Source organism: Carcharodon carcharias, chromosome 21 (assembly GCF_017639515.1).
Source record: "Carcharodon carcharias isolate sCarCar2 chromosome 21, sCarCar2.pri, whole genome shotgun sequence".
Classification (NCBI taxonomy): Eukaryota; Metazoa; Chordata; class Chondrichthyes; order Lamniformes; family Lamnidae; genus Carcharodon; species Carcharodon carcharias.
The window spans coordinates 38,080,461-38,108,050 of NC_054487.1; the positions used below are offsets into that span (position 1 = coordinate 38,080,461).

General features: G+C 45.2%; 1 protein-coding gene across 7 annotated transcripts in view; it reads right to left on the reverse strand.

Moving 5' to 3' along the window:
* The window catches only part of cadps2 (Ca++-dependent secretion activator 2), an 829,148-nt gene that overhangs the window by 413,279 nt on the left and 388,279 nt on the right, over nucleotides 1-27,590 (reverse strand). For all 7 annotated transcript variants that reach the window (XM_041216037.1, XM_041216039.1, XM_041216038.1 and 4 more), the window contains exons 4-6: nucleotides 26,921-27,001; nucleotides 25,536-25,772; nucleotides 18,297-18,418 (exon numbers count right to left, since the gene is read on the reverse strand). In XM_041216037.1, coding sequence (XP_041071971.1) covers nucleotides 18,297-18,418; nucleotides 25,536-25,772; nucleotides 26,921-27,001 — 440 coding nt within the window. The remainder of the gene's footprint in view (nucleotides 1-18,296; nucleotides 18,419-25,535; nucleotides 25,773-26,920; nucleotides 27,002-27,590) is intronic.

Below are 27,590 nucleotides of genomic sequence, written 5' to 3' on the forward strand. Positions count from 1 at the left end.
TATGGGCTCTCTCTCTCTCTCTCTGAACTCCCGGCACTTTATGGGCTCTATTTCTCTCACTGAACTCCCGCTGCTTTTATGGGCACTCCCTCTCTCAGAACTCCCGCTGCTTTACGGGCTCGGTCTCTCTCAGAACTCCTGCTGGTTTATGGGCTCTCTCTCTCTCTCTCTCTCTCTGAACTCCCACCACTTTATGAGCTCTTTCTATTTCTCTCACTGAACTCATGCTGCTTTATGGGCTTTCTCTCTCCGAACTCCTGCTGCTTTATGGACTCTCTCTCTCTCTCTGAACTCTCGCTGCTTTATGGGCACTCGCTCTCTCTCTCTCCAAACTCCTGCTGCTTTATAGGTTCTCTCTCTCCGAACTCCTGCTGTTTTATGGGCTCTCTCTCTCCTTCTGAACTCCAGCTGCTTTATGGGCTCTCTCTCTCTCTATCTGAACTCCTACTGCTTTCTGGGCACTCTCTCTGCAAAGGTCTGCTGCTTTATGGACTTTCACTCTTTGAATTCCTGGTGCTTTATGGGCTCTCCCTCTCTCTCTGAACTCCCACTGCTTTATGGGCTCTCTTAGAACTCCCACTGCTTTATGGGCTCTCTCTCTCTCCGAACTCCCGCTGGTTTATGGGCTCCCTCTCTGAATCCCGCTGCTTCATTGGCTCCCTCTCTCAGAAAACCCACTGCTTTATGGGCTCTCTCTCTCTCTCAGAACCCTTGCTGGTTTATGGGGTCTCTCTCTGAACTCCTGCCACTTTATGGGCTCTTTCTATTTCTCTCACTGAACTCCCGCTGCTTTTATGGGCACTCTCTCTCTCAGAACTCCCACTGCTTTATGGGCTCTGTCTCTCAGAACTCCCGCTGCTTTATGGGCTCTCTCTCTCTCTCTGAACTCCCGCCACTTTATGGGCTCTTTCTATTTCTCTCACTGAACTCCCGCTGCTTTTATGGGCACTCCCTCTCTCAGAACTCCCGCTGCTTTATGGGCTCTGTCTCTCTCAGAACTCCTGCTGGTTTATGGGCTCTCTCTGAACTCCCGCCACTTTATGGGCTCTTTCTATTTCTCTCACTGAACTCATGCTGCTTTATGGGCTTTCTCTCTCCGAACTCTTGCTGCTTTATGGACTCTCTCTCTCTCTCTCTGAACTCTTGATGCTTTATGGGCACTCGCACTCTCTCTCTCCAAATTCCTGCTGCTTTATAGGCTCTCTCTCTCTGGACTCCTGCTGTTTTATGGGCTCTCTCTCTCTCTCTCTCTCTGAACTCCAGCTGCTTTATGGGCTCTCTCTCTATCTGAACTCCTACTGCTTTCTGGGCACTCTCTCTCCAAAGGTCTGATGCTTTATGGGCTCTCACTCTTTGAAGTCCTGGTGCTTTATGGGCTCTCCCTCTCTCTCTGAACTCCCACTGCTTTATGGCACTCTCTCACTCTCCAAACTCCTGCTGCTTTATGGGCTCTCTCTTTCTGAGCTCCCACGGCTTTATGGGCTCTCTTAGAACTCCCACTGCTTTATGGGCTCTCTCTCTCTCCAAACTCCCGCTCATTTATGGGCTCTCTCTCTGAAATCCCACTGCTTTATGGGCTCCCTCTCTCAGAACTCCCACTGCTTTATGGGTTCGCTCTCTCTCAGAACCCTTGCTGGTATATGGGCTCTCTCTCTCTCTCTCTCTCTGAACTCCTGCCACTTTATGGGCTCTTTCTACTTCTCTCACTGAACTCATGCTGCTTTATGGGCTCTCTCTCTCTCTGCCTCTGAATTCTCACTGCTTTATGGGCACTCGCGCTCTCTCTCTCTCCAAACCCGTGCTGCTTTATGGGCTCTCTCTCTCTATCTGAACTCCTACTGCTTTCTGGGCACTCTCTCTCCAAAGGTCTGCTGCTTTATGGGCTCTCACTCTTTGAACTCCTGGTGCTTTATGGGCTCTCTCTCTCTCTCTGAACTCCCACTGCTTTATGGCACTCTCTCTCTCTCCAAACTCCTGCTGCTTTATGGGCTCTCTCTTCCTGAGCTCCCACTGCTTTATGGGCTCTCTTAGAACTCCCACTGCTTCATGGGCTCTCTCTCTCTCTCCGAACACCTGCGGCTTTATGGGCTCTCTCTCTCTGAACTCCTGCTGCTTAATGGGCTCTCTCCCTCCCTCAGAACTCCTGCCACTTTATGGACTGTATCTTTCTCTCTCTCCCAGAACTTCCATTGCTTTACAGAGTCATTCTCTCTCTCAAAACTCCCGCTGCTTTATGGTCTCTCTTTCTCTGAACTCCCGCAGCTTTACGGTCTCTCTCTCTCTCTCTCCCTCTCTCAGAACTCGTGCTGGTTCATGGGCTCTATCTCACTCTCTCTCTCTCAGAACTCCCTCTGCTTTATGGACTCTTTCTCTCTCTCAGGACTCCTGCTGCTTTATTGGCTCTCTCTCTCAGAACTCGTGCTGCTTTATGAGCTCTTTCTATCTCTCTCTCTCTCTCTCTCTCAGAACTCCCCTTGCTTTACGGACTCTTTCTCTCTCTCAGAACTTGTGCTGCTTTTGGGCTCTCTCTCTCTCTGAACTCCTGCTGCTTTACGATCTCTATCTCTCAGAACTCCCCCTGCTTTATGGGCTCTTTCTATCTCTCTCTCTCTCTCTCTCAGAACGCTCGCTTTACGGACTCTTTCTCTCTCTCTGAACTCCTGCTGCTCTACGGTCTCTCTCTCAGAATTCCTACTGGCTTATGGGCTCACTCTCTCTCTCTCAGAACTCCTGCCACTTTATGGGCTCTATTTCTCTCACTGAACTCACGCTGCTTTATGGGCTCTCTCTCTCTCTGAGCTCCGGCTGCTTTATGAGCTCTCTCTCTCCCTCTGAACTCCTACTGCTTTACGGGCTCTCTCTCTGAAATCCCGCTGCTTTCTGGGCTCCCTCTCTCAGAATGCACGCTGCTTTATGGACTCTTTCTCTCTCTTAAAACTCCTGCTGTTTTATGGGCTCTCTCTCTCTCTCTGAACTCCCACCACTTTATGAGCTCTTTCTATTTCTCTCACTGAACTCATGCTGCTTTATGGGCTTTCTCTCTCCGAACTCCTGCTGCTTTATGGACTCTCTCTCTCTCTGAACTCCCACCATTTTATGGGCTCTTTCTATTTCTCTCACTGAACTCATGCTGCTTTATGGGCTTTTTCTCTCCGAACTCCTGCTGCTTTATGGTCCCTCTCTCTCTGTCTCAGAACTCCCAATGCTTTAAGTGATCTCTCTCTCTCTGAACTGCCACTGCTTTAAGGGCTCTCTCTCTCTCTCTGAACTCCTGCTGGTTTATGGACTCTCTCTCCAGGCTCCCGCTGCTTTATTGGCACTCTCTCTCTGTCTCTCTGAACTCCCACTGGTTTATGGGCTCTCTTTCTCTGAGCTCCCACTGCTTTATGGGCACTCTCTCTCTCAGAATTCTTGCTGCTTTATGGGCTCTCTCTCTCAGACTCCCAATGCTTTAAGGGCTCTCTCTCCCTCTGAACTCTGGCTGCTTTATGTGCTCTCTCTCTCTCTCAGAACTCCCACTACTTTATGGGCTCCCTCTCTCTCTCTCAGAATACCCGCTGCTTTATTGGCTCTTTCTCTCTCTCCCTCTGAACTCCCCCCATTTTATGGGCTCTCTCTCTCTCTGAACTCCTGCTGTTTTATGGACTCTCTCTCTCTCTGAGCTTCCGCTACTTTATGGGCTCTCTCTCTCACTCTCAGAACTCCCGCTGCTTTATGTTCTCTCTCTCTGAACTCCCACAGCTTTATGGTCTCTCTCTCTCTCCCTCTCTCAGAACTCCTGCTGGTTTATGGGCTCGTTCTATCTCTCTCTCTCTCTCTCCCTTAGAACTCCCTCTGCTTTGTGGACTCTTTCTCTCTCTCAGAACTCCTGCTGCTTTATGGGCTCTTTCTATCTCTCTCTCTCTCAGAACTCCCAATGCTCTAAGGGATCTCTCTCTTTGAATTCCTGCTGCTTTATGGGCTCTCTCTCTCTCTCTGAACTCCCACTGCTTTATAGGGTCTCTCTCTCTGAACTCCCGCTGCTTTGTGGGCTCTGTCTATCTCTCTCCCTCTCTCTCAGAACTCCCCCTGCTTTACGGACTCTTTCTCTCTCTCAGAACTCCTGCTGCTTTATGGGTTCTCTCTCTCAGAACTCCTGCTGCTTTACAATCTCTATCTCTCAGAACTTCTGCTGCTTTATGGGCTCTTTCTTTCTCTCTCTCTCTCTCTCAGAACTCCCCCTGCTTTACGGACTCTTTCTCTCTCACTGAACTCATGCTGCTTTATGGGCTCTCTCTCTCTCTGAGCTCCCGCTGCTTTATGAGCTCACTCTCTCTCCTTCTGAACTCCTACTGCTTTATGGGCTCTCTCTCTCTTTGAACTCCCACTACTTTATGGGCTCTGTCTTTGTGAACTCCCGCTGGTTTATGGGCTCTCTCTCTGAAATCCCGCTGCTTTCTGGGCTCCCTCTCTCAGAATGCACGCTGCTTTACGGACTCTTTCTCTCTCTTAAAACTCCTGCTGTTTTATGGGCTCTCTCTCTCTCTCTCTCTCTGAACTCCCACCACTTTATGAGCTCTTTCTATTTCTCTCACTGAACTCATGCTGCTTTATGGGCTTTCTCTCTCCGAACTCCTGCTGCTTTTATGGGCACTCCCTCTCTCAGAACTCCCAATGCTTTATGGGCTCTGTCTCTCAGAACTCCCGCTGCTTTATGGGCTCTCTCTCTCTCTCTGAACTCCCGGCACTTTATGGGCTCTATTTCTCTCACTGAACTCCCGCTGCTTTTATGGGCACTCCCTCTCTCAGAACTCCCGCTGCTTTACGGGCTCGGTCTCTCTCAGAACTCCTGCTGGTTTATGGGCTCTCTCTCTCTCTCTCTCTCTCTGAACTCCCACCACTTTATGAGCTCTTTCTATTTCTCTCACTGAACTCATGCTGCTTTATGGGCTTTCTCTCTCCGAACTCCTGCTGCTTTATGGACTCTCTCTCTCTCTCTGAACTCTCGCTGCTTTATGGGCACTCGCACTCTCTCTCTCTCCAAACTCCTGCTGCTTTATAGGTTCTCTCTCTCCGAACTCCTGCTGTTTTATGGGCTCTCTCTCTCCTTCTGAACTCCAGCTGCTTTATGGGCTCTCTCTCTCTCTATCTGAACTCCTACTGCTTTCTGGGCACTCTCTCTGCAAAGGTCTGCTGCTTTATGGACTTTCACTCTTTGAATTCCTGGTGCTTTATGGGCTCTCCCTCTCTCTCTGAACTCCCACTGCTTTATGGGCTCTCTTAGAACTCCCACTGCTTTATGGGCTCTCTCTCTCTCCGAACTCCCGCTGGTTTATGGGCTCCCTCTCTGAATCCCGCTGCTTCATTGGCTCCCTCTCTCAGAAAACCCACTGCTTTATGGGCTCTCTCTCTCTCTCAGAACCCTTGCTGGTTTATGGGGTCTCTCTCTGAACTCCTGCCACTTTATGGGCTCTTTCTATTTCTCTCACTGAACTCCCGCTGCTTTTATGGGCACTCTCTCTCTCAGAACTCCCACTGCTTTATGGGCTCTGTCTCTCAGAACTCCCGCTGCTTTATGGGCTCTCTCTCTCTCTCTGAACTCCCGCCACTTTATGGGCTCTTTCTATTTCTCTCACTGAACTCCCGCTGCTTTTATGGGCACTCCCTCTCTCAGAACTCCCGCTGCTTTATGGGCTCTGTCTCTCTCAGAACTCCTGCTGGTTTATGGGCTCTCTCTCTCTGGACTCCTGCTGTTTTATGGGCTCTCTCTCTCTCTCTCTCTCTGAACTCCAGCTGCTTTATGGGCTCTCTCTCTATCTGAACTCCTACTGCTTTCTGGGCACTCTCTCTCCAAAGGTCTGATGCTTTATGGGCTCTCACTCTTTGAAGTCCTGGTGCTTTATGGGCTCTCCCTCTCTCTCTGAACTCCCACTGCTTTATGGCACTCTCTCACTCTCCAAACTCCTGCTGCTTTATGGGCTCTCTCTTTCTGAGCTCCCACGGCTTTATGGGCTCTCTTAGAACTCCCACTGCTTTATGGGCTCTCTCTCTCTCCAAACTCCCGCTCATTTATGGGCTCTCTCTCTGAAATCCCACTGCTTTATGGGCTCCCTCTCTCAGAACTCCCACTGCTTTATGGGTTCGCTCTCTCTCAGAACCCTTGCTGGTATATGAGCTCTCTCTCTCTCTCTCTCTCTGAACTCCTGCCACTTTATGGGCTCTTTCTACTTCTCTCACTGAACTCATGCTGCTTTATGGGCTCTCTCTCTCTCTGCCTCTGAATTCTCACTGCTTTATGGGCACTCGCGCTCTCTCTCTCTCCAAACCCGTGCTGCTTTATGGGCTCTCTCTCTCTATCTGAACTCCTACTGCTTTCTGGGCACTCTCTCTCCAAAGGTCTGCTGCTTTATGGGCTCTCACTCTTTGAACTCCTGGTGCTTTATGGGCTCTCTCTCTCTGAACTCCCACTGCTTTATGGCACTCTCTCTCTCTCCAAACTCCTGCTGCTTTATGGGCTCTCTCTTCCTGAGCTCCCACTGCTTTATGGGCTCTCTTAGAACTCCCACTGCTTCATGGGCTCTCTCTCTCTCTCCGAACACCTGCGGCTTTATGGGCTCTCTCTCTCTGAACTCCTGCTGCTTAATGGGCTCTCTCCCTCCCTCAGAACTCCTGCCACTTTATGGACTGTATCTTTCTCTCTCTCCCAGAACTTCCATTGCTTTACAGAGTCATTCTCTCTCTCAAAACTCCCGCTGCTTTATGGTCTCTCTTTCTCTGAACTCCCGCAGCTTTACGGTCTCTCTCTCTCTCTCTCCCTCTCTCAGAACTCGTGCTGGTTCATGGGCTCTATCTCACTCTCTCTCTCTCAGAACTCCCTCTGCTTTATGGACTCTTTCTCTCTCTCAGGACTCCTGCTGCTTTATTGGCTCTCTCTCAGAACTCGTGCTGCTTTATGAGCTCTTTCTATCTCTCTCTCTCTCTCTCTCTCAGAACTCCCCTTGCTTTACGGACTCTTTCTCTCTCTCAGAACTTGTGCTGCTTTTGGGCTCTCTCTCTCTCTGAACTCCTGCTGCTTTACGATCTCTATCTCTCAGAACTCCCCCTGCTTTATGGGCTCTTTCTATCTCTCTCTCTCTCTCTCAGAACGCTCGCTTTACGGACTCTTTCTCTCTCTCTGAACTCCTGCTGCTCTACGGTCTCTCTCTCAGAATTCCTACTGGCTTATGGGCTCACTCTCTCTCTCTCTCAGAACTCCTGCTGCTTTATGGGCTCTTTCTATCTCTCTCTCTCTCTCTCAGAACTCCCAATGCTCTAAGGGATCTCTCTCTTTAAATTCCTGCTGCTTTATGGGCTCTCTCTCTCTGAACTCCCACTGCTTTATGGGGTCTCTCTCTCTGAACTCCCGCTGCTTTGTGGGCTCTGTCTATCTCTCTCCCTCTCTCTCAGAACTCCCCCTGCTTTACGGACTCTTTCTCTCTCTCAGAACTCCTGCTGCTTTATGGGTTCTCTCTCTCAGAACTCCTGCTGCTTTACAATCTCTATCTCTCAGAACTTCTGCTGCTTTATGGGCTCTTTCTTTCTCTCTCTCTCTCTCTCTCAGAACTCCCCCTGCTTTACGGACTCTTTCTCTCTCACTGAACTCATGCTGCTTTATGGGCTCTCTCTCTCTCTCTGAGCTCCCGCTGCTTTATGAGCTCACTCTCTCTCCTTCTGAACTCCTACTGCTTTATGGGCTCTCTTTCTCTTTGAACTCCCACTACTTTATGGACTCTGTCTTTGTGAATCCCCGCTGGTTTATGGGCTCTCTCTCTGAAATCCCGCTGCTTTCTGGGCTCCCTCTCTCAGAATGCACGCTGCTTTACGGACTCTTTCTCTCTCTTAAAACTCCTGCTGTTTTATGGGCTCTCTCTCTCTCTCTCTGAACTCCCACCACTTTATGAGCTCTTTCTATTTCTCTCACTGAACTCATGCTGCTTTATGGGCTTTTTCTCTCCGAACTCCTGCTGCTTTACGGTCCCTCTCTCTCTCTGAACTCCCACCATTTTATGGGCTCTTTCTATTTCTCTCACTGAACTCATGCTGCTTTATGGGCTTTTTCTCTCCGAACTCCTGCTGCTTTATGGTCCCTCTCTCTCTGTCTCAGAACTCCCAATGCTTTAAGTGATCTCTCTCTCTGAACTGCCACTGCTTTAAGGGCTCTCTCTCTCTCTCTGAACTCCTGCTGGTTTATGGACTCTCTCTCCAGGCTCCCGCTGCTTTATTGGCACTCTCTCTCTCTCTCTGAACTCCCACTGGTTTATGGGCTCTCTTTCTCTGAGCTCCCACTGCTTTATGGGCACTCTCTCAGAATTCTTGCTGCTTTATGGGCTCTCTCTCTCTCTCTCTGAACTCCCAGTACTTTGTGGGCTCCCTCTCCGAACTCCCGCTGCTTTATGACCTCTCTCTATCCCACTGCTTTATCGACTCACTCTCTCTCCAAACCCCTGATGTTTTATGGGCTTTCTTGCTCTGAACTCCAGCTGCTTTCTGGGCTCTCTCTCTCTCAGACCCAATGCTTTAATGGCTCTCTCTCCCTCTGAACTCTGGCTGCTTTATGTGCTCTCTCTCTCTCTCAGAACTCCCACTACTTTATGGGCTCCCTCTCTCTCTCTCAGAACACCCGCTGCTTTATTGGCTCTTTCTCTCTCTCCCTCTGAACTCCCACCATTTTATGGGCTCTCTCTCTCTCTCTGAACTCCCGCTGGTTTATGTGCTCTCTCTCTCTCTCTGAGCTCCCGCTACTTTATGGTCTCTCTCTCTCTCTCTCCCTCAGAACACCTGTAGCTTTATGGACTGTATCTTTCTCTCTCTCCCAGAACTTCCATTGATTTACAGACTCATTCTCTCTCTCAGAACTCCCGCTGCTTTATGGTCTCTCTCTTTCTCTGAACCCCTACAGCTTTACGGTCTCTCCCTCTCACAGAACCAGTCCTGGTTTATGGGATCTTTCTATCTCTCGCGCTCTCTCTCTCACTCTCTCAGAACTGCCTCTGCTTTATGGACTCTTTCTCTCTCTCAGGACTCCTGCTGTTTTATGGGCTCTCTCCCTCTGAACTCTTGCTGCTTTACAATCTCTCTCTCTCAGAACCGCTGCTGTTTTATGGGCTCTCTCCCTCTGAACTCTTGCTGCTTTACAATCTCTCTCTCTCAGAACTCCTGCTGGTTTATGGGCTCTTTCTATATCTCTCTCTCTCTCAGAACTCCCCCTGCTTTAAGGACTCTTTCTCTCTCTCTCTCAGAACTCCTGCTGTTTTATGGGCTCTTTCTATCTCTCTCTCTCTCTCTTTCAGAACTCCCTCGGCTTTATGGACTCTTTCTCTCTCTCAGGACTCCTGCTGCTTTATTGGCTCTCTCTCTCAGAACTCGTGCTGTTTTACAATCTCTATCTCTCAGAACTCCTGCTGCTTTATGGGCTCTTTCTATCTCTCTCTCTCTTTCAGAACTCCCCCTGCTTTACAGACTCTTTCTCTCTCACTGAACTCCCACTGCTTTATGGGCTCTCTCTCAGAACTCCTACTGCTTTATGGGCTCTTTCTATCTATCTCTCTCTCTCTCTCTCTCAGAACTCCCGTTGCTTTATGGGCTCTTTCTATCTCTCTCTCTCTTTCAGAACTCCCCCTGCTTTACAGACTCTTTCTCTCTCACTGAACTCCCACTGCTTTATGGGCTCTCTCTCAGAACTCCTACTGCTTTATGGGCTCTTTCTATCTCTCTCTCTCTCTCTCTCTCAGAACTCCCGCTGCTTTATGGGCTCTGTCTCTCAGAACTCATGCTGCTTTATGAGCTCTCTCTCTCTCTCTCTGACCCCCCAGTGCTTTATGGGCTCTCTGCCTCTTTGAACTCCTGCTACTTTATGGGCTCTTTGTGAACTCTCACTGGTTTATGGGCTCTCTCTCTCTCTGAAATCCTGCTGCTTTATGGGCTCCCTCCCCCAGAACTCCCACTGCTTTACAAGCTCTCTCTCTCAGAACTCCTGATGGTTTATGGGCTCTCTCTCTCTCTCTCTCTCTCTGCAGTCCCGTCACTTTATGGGCTCTTTCTATTTCTCTCACTGAACTCATGCTGCTTTATGGGCTTTCTCTCTCCAAACTCCTGCTGCTTTATGGACTCTCGCTCTCTCTCTCTGAACTCTCGCTGCTTTATGGCACTCTCTCTCTCTCTCCAAACTCCTGCTGCTTTATGGGTTCTCTCTCTCTCCGAACTCCTGCAGGTTTATGGGCTCTCTCTCTCTAAACTACTGTTGCTTAATGGGCTCTCTCTCTCTGAACTCCGGCTGCTTTATGGGCTCTCTCTCTCTCTGAACTTCCTCTGCTTTATGGGCTCCCTCCCTCTTTGAACTCCCGCTACGTTATGGGCTCTGTCTTTGTGAACTCCCACTGCTTTACGGGCTCTCTCTCTCAGAACTCCTGCTGGTTTATGGGCTCTCTCTCTCTCTCTCCTGAACTCCCACCACTTTATGGGCTCTTTCTATTTCTCTCACTGAACTCATGCTGCTTTATGGGCTTTCTCTCTCTGAACTCCTGCTGCTTTATGGACTCTCTCTCTCTCTGTCTCTGAACTCTCGCTGCTTTATGGGCACTTGCACTCTCTCTCTCCAAACCCGTGCTGGTTTATGGGCTCTCTCTCGCCAAACTCCTACTGTTTTATGGGCTCTCTCTCTCTGAACTTCAGCTGCTTTATGGGCTCTCTCTCTATCTGAACTCTTACTGCTTTCTGGGCACTCTCTCTCCAAAGGTCTGCTGCTTTATGGGCTCGCTCTCTCTCTCTGAACTCCAGCTGCTTTATGGGCTCTCTCTCTCTCTCTTTCTGAACTCCAACTGCTTTCTGGGCACTCTCTCTCCAAAGGTCTGCTGCTTTATGGGCTCTCACTCTTTGAACTCCCACTGCTTTATGGCTCTCTCTCTCTTTCCAAACTCCTGCTGCTTTATGGGCTCTCTCTTTCTGAGCTCCCACTGCTTTATGGGCTCTCTTAGAACTCCCACTGCTTTATGGGCTCTCTCTCTCCGAAGTCCTGCGGCTTTATGGGCTCTCTCTCTCTCTGAACTCCTGCTGCTTAATGGGCTCTCTCTCTCTGAACTATGGCTGCTTTATGGGCTCTCTCTCTCCGAACTTGTGCTGCTTTATGGGCTCTCTCTCTCTCTGAACTTCCACTGCTTAATGCGCACTCTCTCTCCAAACTTCTGCGGCTTTATGGGCTCTCTCCCTGTCTGCTGCTTTATGGGCTCTCTCTCGAACTCCCACTGCTTCAAGGGCGCTCTCTCTCTGAATTACCATTGCTTTATGGGCAACCTATGAACTTACAGCTTTCTTGTGATGTCACTGTGATTTTTTTCTCTTCAAACCCAGCATTCTAGTGCTGAAGCTGCTGTTCTTGGTGCATTCCCCAACCAGGTTCGCTCTCTGCCTCTCTCCTGGTTATTTTCCATCAATCAATCCTAAATCCATGCTAATATATTACCCCCAATCCCATGAGTCATAATTTTGCATAATAACTTTTTCTGCAGTGCCTTATTTTTTAAATCTAAATGCACCACCTATTCTGGTCCCCCCTTACCCACCCTACTAATTCCAGCCTCAAAAAACTCTAACAAACTAGGAGGAGCATATAGTGTAGTCTCCCAGGGGTTAATATTAGGACCACTGCTCTTTTTGATATATATTGAAGACCTGGACTTGGGAATATAGGGGAATATTTACTTTACTTTTGCAGATGACACAAAACTTAAATGTAGTAAAAAGTCAGGAGAATAATAACAGCCTTCAGAAGGTCATAGACAGACTGGTGAAATTGCAAGACACATGGCAGATGAAACTTAACACAGGGAGGTGTGAAGTGATTCATTTTGGTAGGAAGGACGAGAAGAGAAAGCATAAACCAAATGGTACAATTTTAAATGGAGCACAGGAACAGAGGTTGGAACACTCTTTTATTCGAAACATTTGGCCCTGACATTCTCGGTGCCTGCCATTTTAATTCTTCGCCCAACTCCCAATCTGACATCTCTGTCCTTGGCCTCCTACACTGTTCTACTGAAGCTCAAAGGAAAATCAAGGAATAGCATCCCATCTTCTGATTTGGTGCTTTACAACCTTCTGGACTTACCACTGAGTTCACTAATTTCAGATCATAACCACTGTTTCCATTTTTACAGACAGCAACTGTTGATAGTGACTCTGCTATACCCAATTACCCCTTCACGAGGTCAATCTTTTATTTCTTTACAGTATTTATCCGATTAATATTCTCTTTTGTCTTGCTCCATCATCCCTTTTGTGATTGAATTTCTTCTGCCTTCCACTCTATCATAACGTTTTACCTTTATTCTTGCCCATGCCCCTCCTTTCCTCTCTACTTGCTTAAAACCTGTTACATCTATAACTTCTTCAGTTCTGATTAACCTGAAACCTTAACACAGAGATAAAAACAAAAAGCTGCGGATGCTGGAAATCCAAAACAAATACAGAATTACCTGGAAAAACTCAGCAGGTCTGGCAGCATCGGCGGAGAAGGGTCATGAGGACTCGAAACGTCAACTCTTTCTTCTCCGCTGATGCTGCCAGACCTGCTGAGTTTTTCCAGGTAATTCTGTTTTTGTTCTGAAACATTAACACTGTTTTTCTCTCCACAGATGCTGCCTGGCCTGAATAGTTTCTGCAATTTTGTTTTCTATTTTAGTTTTCCAACATCTGTTGGGGTGGGTTCAATCCCTGTACTGGCTGTCATAGTTATGAAAGGCTGCCTCCTTAACTTGTCCCACACTTGCTGCAGAGTGGTGTCCCATAAGCTATATAACCACCTGTCTCTTTGTAACAGAGAGATCCCTTGTGGACTATGGCTAGCTACTTCACCTAACATACATTAAAAAAACCCTGCCTGCTCTCACAGATATCTTAGACAGAATTTTTATTCAGTTACTACCCTGATTTTTGGGTGTTATTGGGCAACCAGCTGCAAGAAATAAGGTGCAGAAATGTGCCAGGTTAGCATCTTACTATATCTTTTGGTAGACAACTAAAAGTGCTGGTCTCAAACAGGTGGGAATTCATTTTAATATTAATTTGGGTCAGTGTATTTCCACACCAGTCCTTCCATTTCTTGTGCAGAATGCCTGATGTAAAGCACATCCATTCTAAATGTATCGTCACATTGCTGGGCACCAGTAAACAATCAAGATATTATGAAAAAGCTTCACAATATAAAGGCAAGCGTATTTTTGAAATTTCTTAATTAGGTCCTTTAATTTTTGTGGGTTTCCCTCTTGGCACACAGTGCCTTGAGCCTTTGTGCAATTGATGTCACTTATTTATTTTTATCACTGGCATCACTACTAACACCAATGGGTTTGCAATGATAGGTCTCGTCTGTCTGGAAGAGAGAGACCAATACATGAATGCCAGCCAGATCAGGCAACATGAAGGATCCTCTGTTCCCAGAACAAGGATATATGCATCAGTGGGTAGAGGAGAAATAGGAAGTTGCATTTGCAGACCCCAATTTCATCACTAAAGTATGTAAATATCTAAATGACCATAATGTGAGATGCTACCTCAGATGCACCCCAATAACTGGGAAACTAATGGCACTAAAGGCTGACAAGTTCCCTGGATCTGATGGCCTGCATTCTAGTCTTAAAGGAAGCGGCTGCAGAGATAGTGGATGCATTCATCATGATTTTCCAAAATTCCCTAGATTCTGGAAAGGTCTCAGCAGATTGGAAAAATAGTAAATGAAACACCTCTGTTCAGAAAAGGAGGTAGACAGAAAGCAGGGAACTATAGACCAATTAGCCTAACGTCTGTCATTGGGAAAATGCTAGAATCCATTATGAAAGAGGTAGTAGCAAGACATTTAGAAAATCATAACGCAATCAAACAGATTTAACATGGTTTTGTATTTGACAAATTTATTACAGTTCTTTGAGGAAGTAACAAGCAAAGTGGATTCAGGGGAACCTGTGGATGTGGTGTACTTAGATTTCCAAAAGGCATTTGATAAGGTGCCACATCAAGCGTTACTGCACAAGATAAGAGATCCTGGTGTCAGGGTTGATATGTTAGCATGCATAGAGGACTGGTTAGCTAACAAGAAGCAGAGTGTGGGGATAAATAATTAAGTTTCATGTTGACAAACTGCAACCATTAGAGTGCCACAAGGATCGGTGCAGCTGCATCAACTTTTTATAATCTACATTATGACTTGGATGGAGAAACCAAATGACTGGTTTCTAAATTTGTTCATCACACAAAAATAGTTTGGAAAGAATGTTGTGAAGGGGACACAAAGGGCAGATTTTTATGACCCTGTTGCAGTGGGGGTAAAATGCAGCGAGCTGTTCAAAATTCCATCCAAAAAATCTACAAAGGGATATAGATAGGTTAAATTTGGTAAATGGAGTATAATGTGGCAAAATGTTAGCTTGCACACTTTGACAGATAGAACAGAAAGGCAGAATATTACTTAAATGGAGTGAAACAGCAGAATGCTGGAGTTCAGAGGGTGTCCTTATACATGAAATAGGTACAGCAAGTAACTAGTAAGGCAAATGAAATGTTTGCCTTTATTGCAAGGGGGACGGAGTATAAAAGTAGGGAGGGGAGGCGATGGTGTAATGGTATTGTCGCTGGACAAGTAATCCAGAAACCCAGGGTAATGGTCTGGGGACCTGGGTTCAATAAAAAAAATCTGCAATTAAAAGTCTAGTGATGACCTTGAAACCATTGTCGATTGTTGTAAAAACTCATCTGGTTCAGTAATGTCCTTTAGGGAAGAAAATCTGCCGTCCTTACTTGGTCTGGCAAACATGTGACTCCAGACCCACAGCAATGTGGTTGACTCTTAAATGCCCTCTGAACAAAGGCAATTAGAGATGGGTAATAAATGCTGGCCTAGCCAGCGACGCTCACTTCCCATGAATGAAAAAAAGACTTGCCACAACTGTACAGGGTATTGGTGAGACCACATGTAGAGTATTGTAAATAGTGTAAGAGGGATTTATTTGCATTGGAAACAATTCACTATAGGCTGGTTCCTGGGGTTGTTTAATGAGAAAAGGTTGAACAGGTTGGGCCCTATTCTCACTGGAGTTTACAAAAATGAGAGGCGGTCTTGTTGAAACAGATAAGATTCTGAGCAGGATTGACAGGATAGAGGATGTTTCCTTTCATGGGGGTGTCTAGAACCAGGGGGCACAGTTTAAAAATAAGGGGTCTCCCATTTAAGACAAAGGTTCCTTCTCAGAGGTTCAAGGCTCAACCCAGAGATTTGAGCACAATACTGAGGGAGTGCTGCATTGTTTTTAGGATAAGTGGCCTCAGTGCCCTCTTCGGTGAATATAAGTAAGCCCATATGGCAATACTCTAAAGATGATTAGGGGAGATCTCCCTGATGTTCTGCCAACAATTATTCCTCAAACAGTTCACTAAAACAGGTCATTTGATCATTATCACATTACTGGTTGTGTTTGCTCTGCATAAATTAGCTGCCATATTTCCTACAGCAGTAACAACGCTTAAAATAAAACATATTTAATTGTAAGGCATTTTGGGAGGTCCTAAGATCATGACAGGTGCCAAACAAATACAACTTTTTTTAATTCATGGATCTTTGTTATGTGCAAAATTGGCTACTGTGTTTGCCTACACAACAGTCATTACAATATATAAAATTAATCAATTGCAGAGCCCTTAAAGATTTCTCTGAGAGTCATGATAAGTGTAATATTAGGGTGTTCGGGGCTGTAAGGGTTAATATGGGGCTGGGGAAACAGTACTGCCCACATTATAATGTAGAGAGTCACATGAGAGTAGAAGAGTGTAGGAATGAGTCTGGTAGAAGTCGGTATTAAGACAGCACATAGTAAGGACTGTATCCGGTATATATGTATATAGTTGTGTGTTATTAATAAACAGTTATTGTTCTACAAATCTCTTTATAAGAGGACATATAGCCTTACAACAATAAGATGCTGTCATCATATCTCAGGAACGAAAATAGGAAATCTAGATGTGAAAGATGGAAGCAGGCAAGGGGACAATTCTTTGAAATAATTACAGAATTGGAATATAAATCAGTGCTCCAAATTGAGGGTCAGCTCTTGATATTCTCTTTGGTTAAGCATCACTGATCTCTCCTGTAAATAGCCCCCATGTCCCCAACAACCAGAATTTTAATTTTACTTCCCCAGTATTTAGACATATGACAGTGTGATCTAGGATGTAGCAATAGCTCATGTTATATGACTGAATACCATATAAGGCACTTGTCCTGATGTGCATTTCGCCAGTCTTTCAAAAGGAGCACTGATCAACCCTTTGGGACAAGAGCAAATACATTTGATTAAGTAGCTTTACTTTGCAGTGAGTAGAAAATGTAACAGCTTCAGCTGGAAATTGGGTAATGGGTGTCTCCTTAAGTTCCTTCTAAGTTACAGCTAAGCCAACCTGTCTTCATCCTTTCTGGAACATCAAGGAGTTGAAACAAAGACACACTTCCACTGTCTCCTATTGAGACTCATTCTTTCCCAGCATTTCAAACTGTAGGCCTTTTCACATTCTTCAGTCTTTCCTTTCTCAACCAATCAATTTTTTTTAAACTGTAGCATCACAGTCACTTTTTGATTTCCCGCAATATCTTTCATTTCCTTTACAGCCGGGATAATGCCCTGCACGTTTCAGCTTGGCATCTCACTCAGTTATCTCAATGAAAAACATTTCCAGAAATGTATCCAATAGCCTTGCAAAACACATTCAGCAAAATGATTAAATACCTAAAATAGAGAATGTTTATTTTGGTAGCCGACTACCAATGAAAATAGCAATTAAATAAATACTTATTAGTGTCCGACTAGATCATTCTTTCTTTCCCCATTTCTGGGTGTTTCATGTATTTAGATAGAGAGAGGGCCATATTTACATTGCATCATTCTGAAAAGCTATAGTTATACAAACAATAGGCAGAAAAGATAAATTTACATGTATTTTGAACTGCAAAATAATTCAGCTGACATTTCTGCTCTGGTTTCTCTTCCTAGTCAACAAAGAGAATAACTCAGCAGCACCTTTTGTTCAACTGGCATGCATTACAAACTAATCCACTGAGCTTCAAAGCCTTGGGGAGCTCTTTTCTCTGGGTGGCATTATAACACTCTAAAAGAGATTACTGCACAGTTTAAAAGCTGGGATGTATTCTGAATATTATTTTCCTTAAGTAAGCTTACAAATGTCATGCACACAGTCGAATTGCAGGTTTGTGTTTTCTTGCCACATTGCTGTCCTCCCAGTGGCTTAGCAAGTTTATCAAGTGAGTAGCTATGTCTTGTGAACAAGATCCCAGGCACAATCTGAACCGATGTTTCTGGTCTTGGCCAAGGCTGCTTCAATTGGGCTGAGGGTGTCTAGTTGAGGAGAATTAAATTGATCAGTGCTTCCACATTTCTCTTGCTGGAAGCATATACATGTGGACAATAGGTGAGGATCATTATGGATAGTTATGGCCTCAGTTATGATGCCACACATGGTTGAATCACCTTGCTTGCCCTGTCAGCCTAGGCTCCCATGTGAAGTGCAATCACTGGAGTTGAGGGATGGGGGAGGCAAACATGGAATCATACCACAGTAAAGTGTCAATAGCTTCAAGAGAAGAGGGGTGAAGTGAAACTTGCAGAAAATACAGGCAGTATAATGATATATATGTGATGGTACATAGTGCAATAGGTAAGGACTAGTGTTCAGCACAATGTGGCTAATGTAAATTTCCTCTGCATGAATACTGTAACATGTCAGCCCACTTGCAAAGTGGGTGTCATTTGAGAGTACAACAACCTGAGATTGATGCAAGTTATGAATGAAAAAGGCACCTCTCAGTTCCCAACCATTAGATCTGAGCTAGCCAAAGATCTTGCCCAACTCGAATGGCATTCTACCATCAGATGTTAACAAAGTCTAAAACAAAAACAGAAATACCTGGAAAAACTCAGCAGGTCTGGCAGCATCGGCAGAGAAGAACAAAGTTGACGTTTCAAGTCCTCATGACCCTTCCACAGAACTTCTGTTGAAGGGTCATGAGGACTCGAAACGTCAACTTTGTTCTTCTCCGCCGATGCTGCCCGACCTGCTGAGTTTTTCCAGGTATTTCTGTTTTTGTTTTGGATTTCCAGCATCCGCAGTTTTTTGTTTTTAACAAAATCTAAGTTTGTACAACCTGAACATGTGGCTGGTGTTGGTGTTTCAACTTACACGCTTTCTTTGTCTGTAGTGATGATCAACACAGAATAACTTACTGTGGCCTTGAGGCTTCTGCTTGGTCAGTCTGAAGCTTTTCTCCACCTTCCACTTCCATTGTGCAATACACAATACGATTGGGTGCCACTGATTTCAGCCCTTGAACTTCCATTATAACAATCTAAAAACACAATGAAGAGGCTTCAGGAACAGTGAGGCAAGATCTTTGAAAACATATTGTTTCTTGCTACTTTAAGAGTGGCACAGGCAGAAGCACTTCACATTTGCACACTATTAGAAAAAGAAGTTGCATCATAGATGGTGCCCTGGAGTTTACTTTTTGGAATGCTAAGCTAGAAGTCGGAGACACAAGAATCACTGGCTTCTTCCCACTGATCCTCCAATGGGGGACAGTAGCAGGCAGGTGATGTAAAAATGGCACAGCAGTGCCTAGGCCCGGGCCCCTCGTTCAGCAGAGCTAACGCTGAGCCCAGTCAGAAATATAAAAGTGCCCTAGAAGGATTTCTACTGAACCTTGCATTCTACATCATGAACACTAAACCTGTCTTCTTCTTTGGCACGGACATTCCCATGGTTCCAGAAGCTTAGGAACCATCATGTTTCAAAATGCTTGTGACACTGTCTGCACTTAGCATGATATCCCTCAATGCCATTCATAGGGATGTTCATATCACTCTGAAATGTGTTACTGGGCAAAGCATAAACTGCATTAGTTGGGCATCTATTTCAGATATTAACTGCTCAGAGTTGGGCTGGACATAGAAAGATTTATGAAAGCCAATTACTCAACTACTCACTAAAAACCAATTTATGCCTCCAGGAGTGAATTTAATTTGTAAAGGTAATCTGAGATGGAGATACACCCTTGTCAAAGAAAAGGTATCAGCAGAAATGCTGCTTCCACTAAACATCTGACATTAGTCTCTTCAGTTAAATTATATATTGAAGTACTATCCAATGCACCAAGCTATTTTCCTGATCTGGAGATATGGATCTGAGTGATCCAGTTAGGTTTACAACAGTAAAGCTCATCCACTGTAAAATGTCACTGACAGACAAGAGTTCAAATTTTAAATTCAACATGTACAAAGTAAGACAGCTGGCAGGCACCCAACATGTTGGATGTTCTAAACATCAGGCACAGGGAGCTGTAATGCACAGCAGGTGTCCAGTATAAGCCACTGTATGTGGGTGACATGAACCTGTGCACCAGCCTCCTCCGGCTCCTCCAAAATGATATTCAAATTATGCAGCTGCCCTCTAGTGTGCCTGAGCAGTGCAGCAGCAAAAAATAAATCATAAACCAGGCCAATCCTGCCCAGTGCCTGGACTCCCCTTCCCCTACAGGCCCTGCCAAGAAATCTTCATGAATGGCCAGTCCCTCACCAGCAGCTGGCGTGTAAACTTCTGGTCCTGGTTTTCAAGATACATAAGTACATAAGATGTAGAAGTAGATGTAGGCCATTCATGGCTGGTCTGATAATCGTCATCTCCACTTTTCTGCCTTGTCCCCATAACTCTTGATTCCCTTACTGATTAAAAATCTGTCTATCTCAGCCTTGAATATACTTAAAGACCCAGCCTCTACAGCCCTCTGTGGTAAAGAATTCCACAGATTGACTATCCTCTGAGAAAAGAAATTACTTCCCATCTTTGTTTTAAGTGGGTGCCCCCTTACTCAGATTATGCCCTCTGGTCCTAGACTCTCCCACAAGGGGAAACTACATCTCAGCATCTACCCTGTCAAGCCCCCTGAGGATCTTATATGTTTCAGTAAGGTCACCTCTCATTCTTCTCAACTCCAACCGACTCAATCTCTCCTCATCAGAAGATCCCTCCATCCCCGGGATCAACCTAGTGAACCTTTTCTGGACTGCCTCCAAGGCCAGTATATCTTTCCTTAGATAAGGGGACTAAAATTGTTCACAGTATTCTAGGTGTAGTCTAACTAGTGCCTTGTATAATTTTAGCAAGGCTTTCCTATTTTTATACTCCATTCCCTTTGAAATAAAGGCCAGCATTCCATTTGCCTTACCTATTACCTGCTGAACTTGTATGCTAGCTTTTTGGGATTCATGCACAAGGGCTCCCAAATCCCTCGGTGCTGCAGCTTTCTGTGGTCTTTCTCCATTTAAATAATATTCAGCCCCTCTATTCTTCCTGCCAAAGTGCATAACCGCACATTTTCCCACATTATATTCCATCTGCCAAGTTTTTGCCCACTCACTTAACCTGTTTATATCCCTCTGTGGACTTCTTGTGTTATCCTCACCACTTGCCTTCCCACCTATTTTTATGTCAAATGAGAACTTGGCGACAGTGCATTCACTTCCCTCATTCAAGTTATTATTATACTTTGTAAATAATTGTGGCTCAAGAGTATTACAAGCAGGAATGCCAGAAAATGATTCAACTGAGGTGGCCTCACACCATTGGCCAAGGGTATCACCTGAATAACCTTGGCATCAAAAGTGCTGTGCAAAGATTGTACTCCCAGCCCTTATGCATATACTTCAGTTTTCATTGATTGCAGAGTGAAAGATAAAATCAGGGCAGTGGCACAACATTTACAATGGGCGATTGCTTTCCTCTGCAGCTTAAAAAATCTTGATATTAATGTCACAAGCTTTGGCAAACCAGTTGAGTAATTACCAGAATTCAGCTCCACTACGCTTACTATGGTAATGTCTCATTTGCTATTTATTCCATTTAATTTCTTACCTGAGCTTTTCACTGTGCTGACTAACCTTTTCTAATCTTTCCAGGAAAGCAAGCTGACCGAGCAGAGCAGGGTAGTGCTTCAGAATATCATTAACATCTGTGTGAGGGGCAACTGGATAACACTGGATGCATGCAGGTCTAAAATAAGACCAGAGCTGACTGACGCCCATTGTAGGTTTTCTCCTTTTTTGGGCCAATTCCCCTTCAAGCTCTAACTTTCTACAAATTATGCTTTACTGCTGCTGATTTCTGGAAAGAACAAAGACAAATTCCTGAGGCGAGACTTGCTCATATTGCCATGACAGAACCTAAAGCCACTGAAACAGCTATGTAGAATGGAGTAAAGGGCAAGATCTGGTGGCTGTCTGTCCCAGGTAAGTGCTTTTGGCTGGCTTGTCAACAGCAAATATTTGAGGTCAGTGCGTCACACGACTGTAACCTGCCAGCTTCATACGCAGAAGGGTGAAACTGCATCCTAGAATGTATAATCGGGTGCACAGCAAAGTGAAGTGGGGCAACATCAGTCCAAAGACTTACTTGCTGATTCCTCATGTATTTCCAGGGTCTGAGCCATTTGAAAAATGCAAGAAAAGTACCTGTGACTGGGAGCCTGCCTGCTGACAGGAATGATATTCATGCTGTAGCAGGCCATCTCGCTCCACCCCCACCAAGAAGAAAAGGTGAGAGGTGAATGGAGGTGATGCCAATGCTGTGTACTTGGTGGCAATGCAGAAAGAAATTCAATGACCTCAACATGTCAGCCAAACCATGAGAGAAAAAGATTCCCTTCCATTAATTAATGCAGTGTACAGCAAGATCTACTTTGCACTATGCCTTTACACTTTCCCTTTCATCCATACATGCATGCAAACCAGAAGGATCCTAAATATATGCAAGTTTCAGGGACAACCACTCTGGCTTACATAATGTATTTGGTCACCAATGGAAGTCACTTTGTCAATAGGAACTTCTCAACTCTTGTACTCTGGTTGCTGGAGAAGACTGCCCATAACAAAACACACTCTTCACTCTTGCAATGACATTTAAACTTTTTTATTGGATCCTTCTCCTGAGGCCCTAACTGTCACTGTCCTTATTTCTGCCGTAAGAATGTCCACTGAGTCTTCTGAAAGTCTGGAGTTTCTGGACACAGCTACTACATTTGAAGTTGCTCCTCCTTTAGTTATTTGCAGCTTCTCTGTGCTGGATCTGGTTCCTAGATTTGACCGTCTATTACTACTTATTACTTAAGGCAGTCCCTCAGGATTGAGGATCATTTGCCTTCACTCCAGTTCAATGGGCTCTGAGATGGCTGAGATCGCATGATCTGCGATTATCAGGACAGGTGGTGCTTGAAGGGTTGGATAGATGTGGCGTTTGAAGGTTTGTGCCTCCTCTCCAATATCTTGATGTCCCCTATGTGCTCCGAACTAAGTTGGTCAATGTGTTCGGTACTTTCCCAAATGAATCTTCCTCATTTTGGTCAGTCACAAGCCAGGGGTCTCCCATGAGACGGTGGGGATGTTTGATCTCTTCAGGGATGCTCTTTGAATATCCTTGAAGCATTTCCACTGCCCTCCTGGGAATATCCTGCCATGATCGACTTCTCAGTTGAGCAGTTACTTTGGCAGTCTGATGTAAGGCATACGAACAACATGTCCCACCCAGCCGACATGTCATCCCAGTAGAGTTAGTTTTGCGTGATTTGTGCCTCGATGCTTGGAATGTTAGCTTGGGAGAGAATGCTGCTGTTGGACTGTCTTTCTTGCCACCAGATTTGGAGGATTCTTTGAAGGCACCACTGGTGGTACATCTCCAGTACTTTGAGATGCCTGTTGTAGGTTGTCCAAGTCTCCACAGTATGTAGGAGCACAGGAATCACTGCTGCACAGTAAACGATAACCTTAGATTCGGGTTTTAGATCCTGGGCCTCAACTTCTCTTCTCACCAGTCAGCTGAGGGTTGAACTAGCATATTGGAGGTGAGTATGAATTTCTTCATCTATGCCTTTGTCAAGAGGAGGCTCCCAAGGGACAGTAAATGGTCCACATTTTCCAGGATCTCGCTGTTGATCTTAATTGACAGGTGAAGCCATTGTGCTGAGACATCTGGGGCAGAATTTTGCACTTGTCGGGCGGGCTCGGTGGGAGCGGCCAGGGACAGTCGGGAAACCAACTGCCGCCTGCGATTGACGCCGGATCACGATTTCACATTGGTGGGCCAATTAAAGCCCAACCAGCATGAAACGTGAGCAGCAGCGCTCAGCATTGCCTGTGCGGGCAGGGGAGAAGGGTAAGCATGAACTTCACGCATACATGTGCTTGAAAATCTTCCTGAGACACAGAGCTTCTTCAGGGAGATGAACAGTTTTAAAAATTAGAAATAAAGATTTTAAAAATGTTATAAAACACATCCCCTCAAGTGACTCATGAGTAGGGACATGTTCTAAATACAATTTTATTTCTATTTGATGTTGGAAGCCTCATCCCGCCTGTGGATGAGGTTTCCAAAAAAATGCAAAGGCTGCTTGGCCTTTTTGCCTGCCTGCCCGCTGCAAGATTGGACAGGCAGCGAAAATTTGTTTCAATGACCTTGTTAGTGGTCACAATAGGCCTTTTAATTGTTGGTGGGCGTGCTGCCAACTCCAGCACAGGCCTGCCGACTGAAATATCACTTGACTGTGCGCTGATGTCGGGACGCTGGCCTGATGTCAATGCGCGTCATTTTGCGCTCGAGTGAGTCGGGCGTGCATCCGCCCGCTGAGGTAAAAATTTTGCCCCTGGCTGGAAGAGGACCTTAGTTTTCTGGGTCTTTACAGAAACCTTCAGAGAAGGATTTGACAATGGCCTGGGGCCCAGTATCTGAGTGAGTGCATGCACAAGTGTCATTTGCATACTGAAGTTCAATGACTGAGGTTGGAGTGATTTGATCGTCTACCCTTTTATGTGTTCACAGCTTTTTATACACTATAATTTTTTATACATTAATAATGCAGCACTTTCTTCCCTCTTAATAGTAACCAAAGCATACATAATAAACTATCTCCACCCCAGGATAATATGGCAGGATGACTGCAGGGTCATATCACTAATAAGCACTAATTCACCACACTTCTGATTGAGAAAAAGTCTATGCAAAGGTGTTCAGATTGTACATGGTGGGCAGAACTTTCTGCCTGTCGGGCATACGGGCCCGACCCAATCTCCAGCGGGCGGGGAGCTGATCACCGCCGGAGAAGCCGGCCCTGCCACCATTTTATGTGGGTGGGCCAATTAAGGCTCACCTAGCGTGACACCTGGCGGGAAGCGCTATGCACTCCTTGTGCAGGCAGGGGGTGGGGGGGAAATTCCCTAAAAGCGAGAGTGCGCTCTTTAGCACATGCGCACACAGGAGCGCACATCTCCCAGAGGCTAAGTGCTGCCTCAGGGAGATCGCTTACACATTCAAAAATATGAAAAATTGAAAAAAAAAATCCCTAACATGTCATCGTCAAGTGACAATGTCACATGAGATGGGACATGTTCATAATTTACATAATAACTTTATTGAACTTTTTAAAATCCTGCTGCTGGATGAGGTTTCATGCTTTATCTAGTTGCCGCTGGGGCTCCTGGCCTGCCCACCAAGCTTAAGGTTGGACGGGCAGGTCCTTTAATTGTATAATTGAGCCTGTCAATGGCCTCAATTGGCCACTGACAGGTCGGTGGGCCCGCAGCTGATTTTGCTGCGCCCCCGCCTTCCTGAAAATTTAAATGGGCCGGGATGACATCAGGGGTTCTGCCCGACATCGTCCTGCATCATTTTACACGTTGGTGAGCGGGCCCCGCCCCCTGTTCACCGACGGCAAAATTCTGCCCGGTATTTCCATTGCTAAAACATTTGAAGAAGTTTGTTGCTCTAATGAAGAGCATGAAGAGATTGCAATGCAATGATGGGACTGTTGCATTGTGAGAAGCAATAAAGGCTCAAGATCTTCTCTCGCTTTATTGAACACTCAACGTTGATCTTAGCAGGACAGCAGTAAGGATGCATCAGCTGGCCTCAGCACACCTCTCCAGCAACCTCTGCTAGAATACAAGTGTGAAAATGCTGGATGATGAAGAAGCACATAGTTAAACACTCTAATACTCTTTGTAATTGATGGCTTCCCCCATTTTCACTGCAGACAATTCACCTCAGTTCTAACTCTGGAAGGATCATCTATTTCTGGGCTAAAAATGGCACTTCCATTTTTCACACTCAATTCTGGAGCTGCTGACAAAATGACTATCAAATTCAAACCAAAAATGTCAAATTCACAGATCTATTCAAGGAGAAATGGATGGTGGCTGATAAGTCATTTCATTGGCAGCCATTTAAAACCAAATCTCCTGTCGCTCAGCTCCATTCAAACACAGCTGTCAGTGGCTTGTGCAGCAGGATCTCAGAAGAGAACAAATTCATTCTTTTTTTTTCCATAAATGTCAACATTCTAACAAATCATTTAACAATTTGACAGCAACAAATTAAAAATTTCAATGGCATAAGATTTCTCATGGACTACGTAATTAACTGACCTCCAGCGTGAATGACAGCACAACATCAGATTTTGAAAGCTGAATTTCATTTTCATCTCCAATATCCAAAAAGGAGGAATTCTGGGACCGCTTGAGCTTCTGGAGTTTAAACTCTGGGCCTCCTTTTGCCACTGGCAGGCTTTCCAGGTTAGCCATGAGCAGGTTGACAGAAGATTTCAGCTCCTCAATGTACATATTCTCCATATCTTTCTGGACAAACTTTAGAAATTTTCGCTCCTTTAAAAACATTGAGAGTAGATTAAAACCAGTCTAGATGTGGTGTACATCATGGTGCCACTGACAGAGAGTAATGGGCAGCTGATGTGATACTGTGGAAGTGCAGCTAACAGTGTACAGGGTAACAATATAAACAATGAAAGTTTACCCACCTCCCACTTCCTGCTGTAGTTGAGTGCTTGTCAGAAGTGCATCCTAAATTTAAGCTGGCCTGAATGGGGCCCTTATTTGTGGTTTCAATTCATTTCCCTAATCCCAATGTATCTTAGACACAGGACTGGCCCTTGGCAGGATCCTGGGTCTGGAAATAGGATAAAAATGGGACTCCTTTTGCAGGCCCGAGAGACCTGTAGCTGCAGTAATGACCATTGGCTTTGGGGTTAGGATTTCCAATCCTCCAGGATTGACCTGGAGTTTCCTGGAATTGAAGATGGATCTCCAGGACACCACTGTGAGCTACCAGGGAGAACAAAATCAAAGGGGCATGAAAAATAAATTGTGGTTTTCAACAAAACTTTTTTTGAGCACTTTTGCTTATTATTTATAAAATATTGGGGCTGTGAAAAGATATTTGACTGCAGGTCAAGAATCATCCAAATGAATAATGAAGAATCTATTGATGTGGGAAGACAGTGTACTGTGAGGATAGATAAGCCAAGCAACCAATGGTGGGAGCTTGGGGAGGGGAGCTTGGAGACAGAAAATCATGTAATAAAATATCGAAGAGCACATCCAATTAGAGTTGTCAACCCTATTTGAGGCTGCCATATATGAGGTCTGTCTCACTGCCCCAGAAAGAGAGTAAGGACTTCAGCTTTGCGCCTGGTGAACTGAGCATTTCTACACGAAAACGACAATCAGTCCGATCAGCTTTTCACAACTGACACTGTCACATATGGAAGTGGACGCAAAATGTTTTGAAGGAAGTAATGTGGACATTGCAGGACCTTTAATCATAGTTACACAGATTTTTAGTCACCTCAACGCGATCATATCCCGAAACTGCAATGATGTAAGTTTTGCACCTCACGTCTCAGATACACGCACAAAATGTGTAAACGTATATTATTTGTTCTAAATTTAGCCAACGGACTAATGACACTCGATATTCATAGCAAATACAGTACTAAGTTTCAGACAACACTTACTTTAGCCAACTGTTCAGCCATCTGCAGCCTCCCATCAAGTTCCCGTCGAATCTGAGCTGCTTGTTCATCAGCATTGTCCAGCTAGAATAGTGTGCAAAACACAACACAAGAAGTCAGCTTGGAAAACAAAAGGAAAAATGCTGCCATGCTGGAAATCTGAAACAAAAACTTAAAATGCTGGAAACTTTCAGCAAGTCAGACAGCAGCTGTGGACAACACAGAGGATTATGGATCAACAACTCTGGTTAGATACATTCTTGGAGGGCTCATTATATGACATCCCACCTCTCACCTTCTACCATTAATGCTCCTGTAATTTCCTCCTGGATTAATCACACCAATGCCCTAGGGATGGATTTCCAATTCCTAGAAATCCCAGAACAACCCTAGAGGATTGGCAACCAAGGTGGAGAGAGAACCAGAATTAACTTTTCAGGTTGATGATCTTTTAACAGGGGTTCAGGAGCTTTGCAGCAATTGCAGATCCCCTCACTTAGGTGGAGAGAATGGAAAATGAAACAAATGCAATAATTTTCTGTATATTTTTTTAAAACAAGCATGAATGAACCAAATCAGAAGCATTTTAATTTGAACATTTAGCTTGATCTTGCAGACACCCCAGAAATCGGCAAAAAATTCTGACCAAAAAGGACAGCTGGCACTTTTTGGA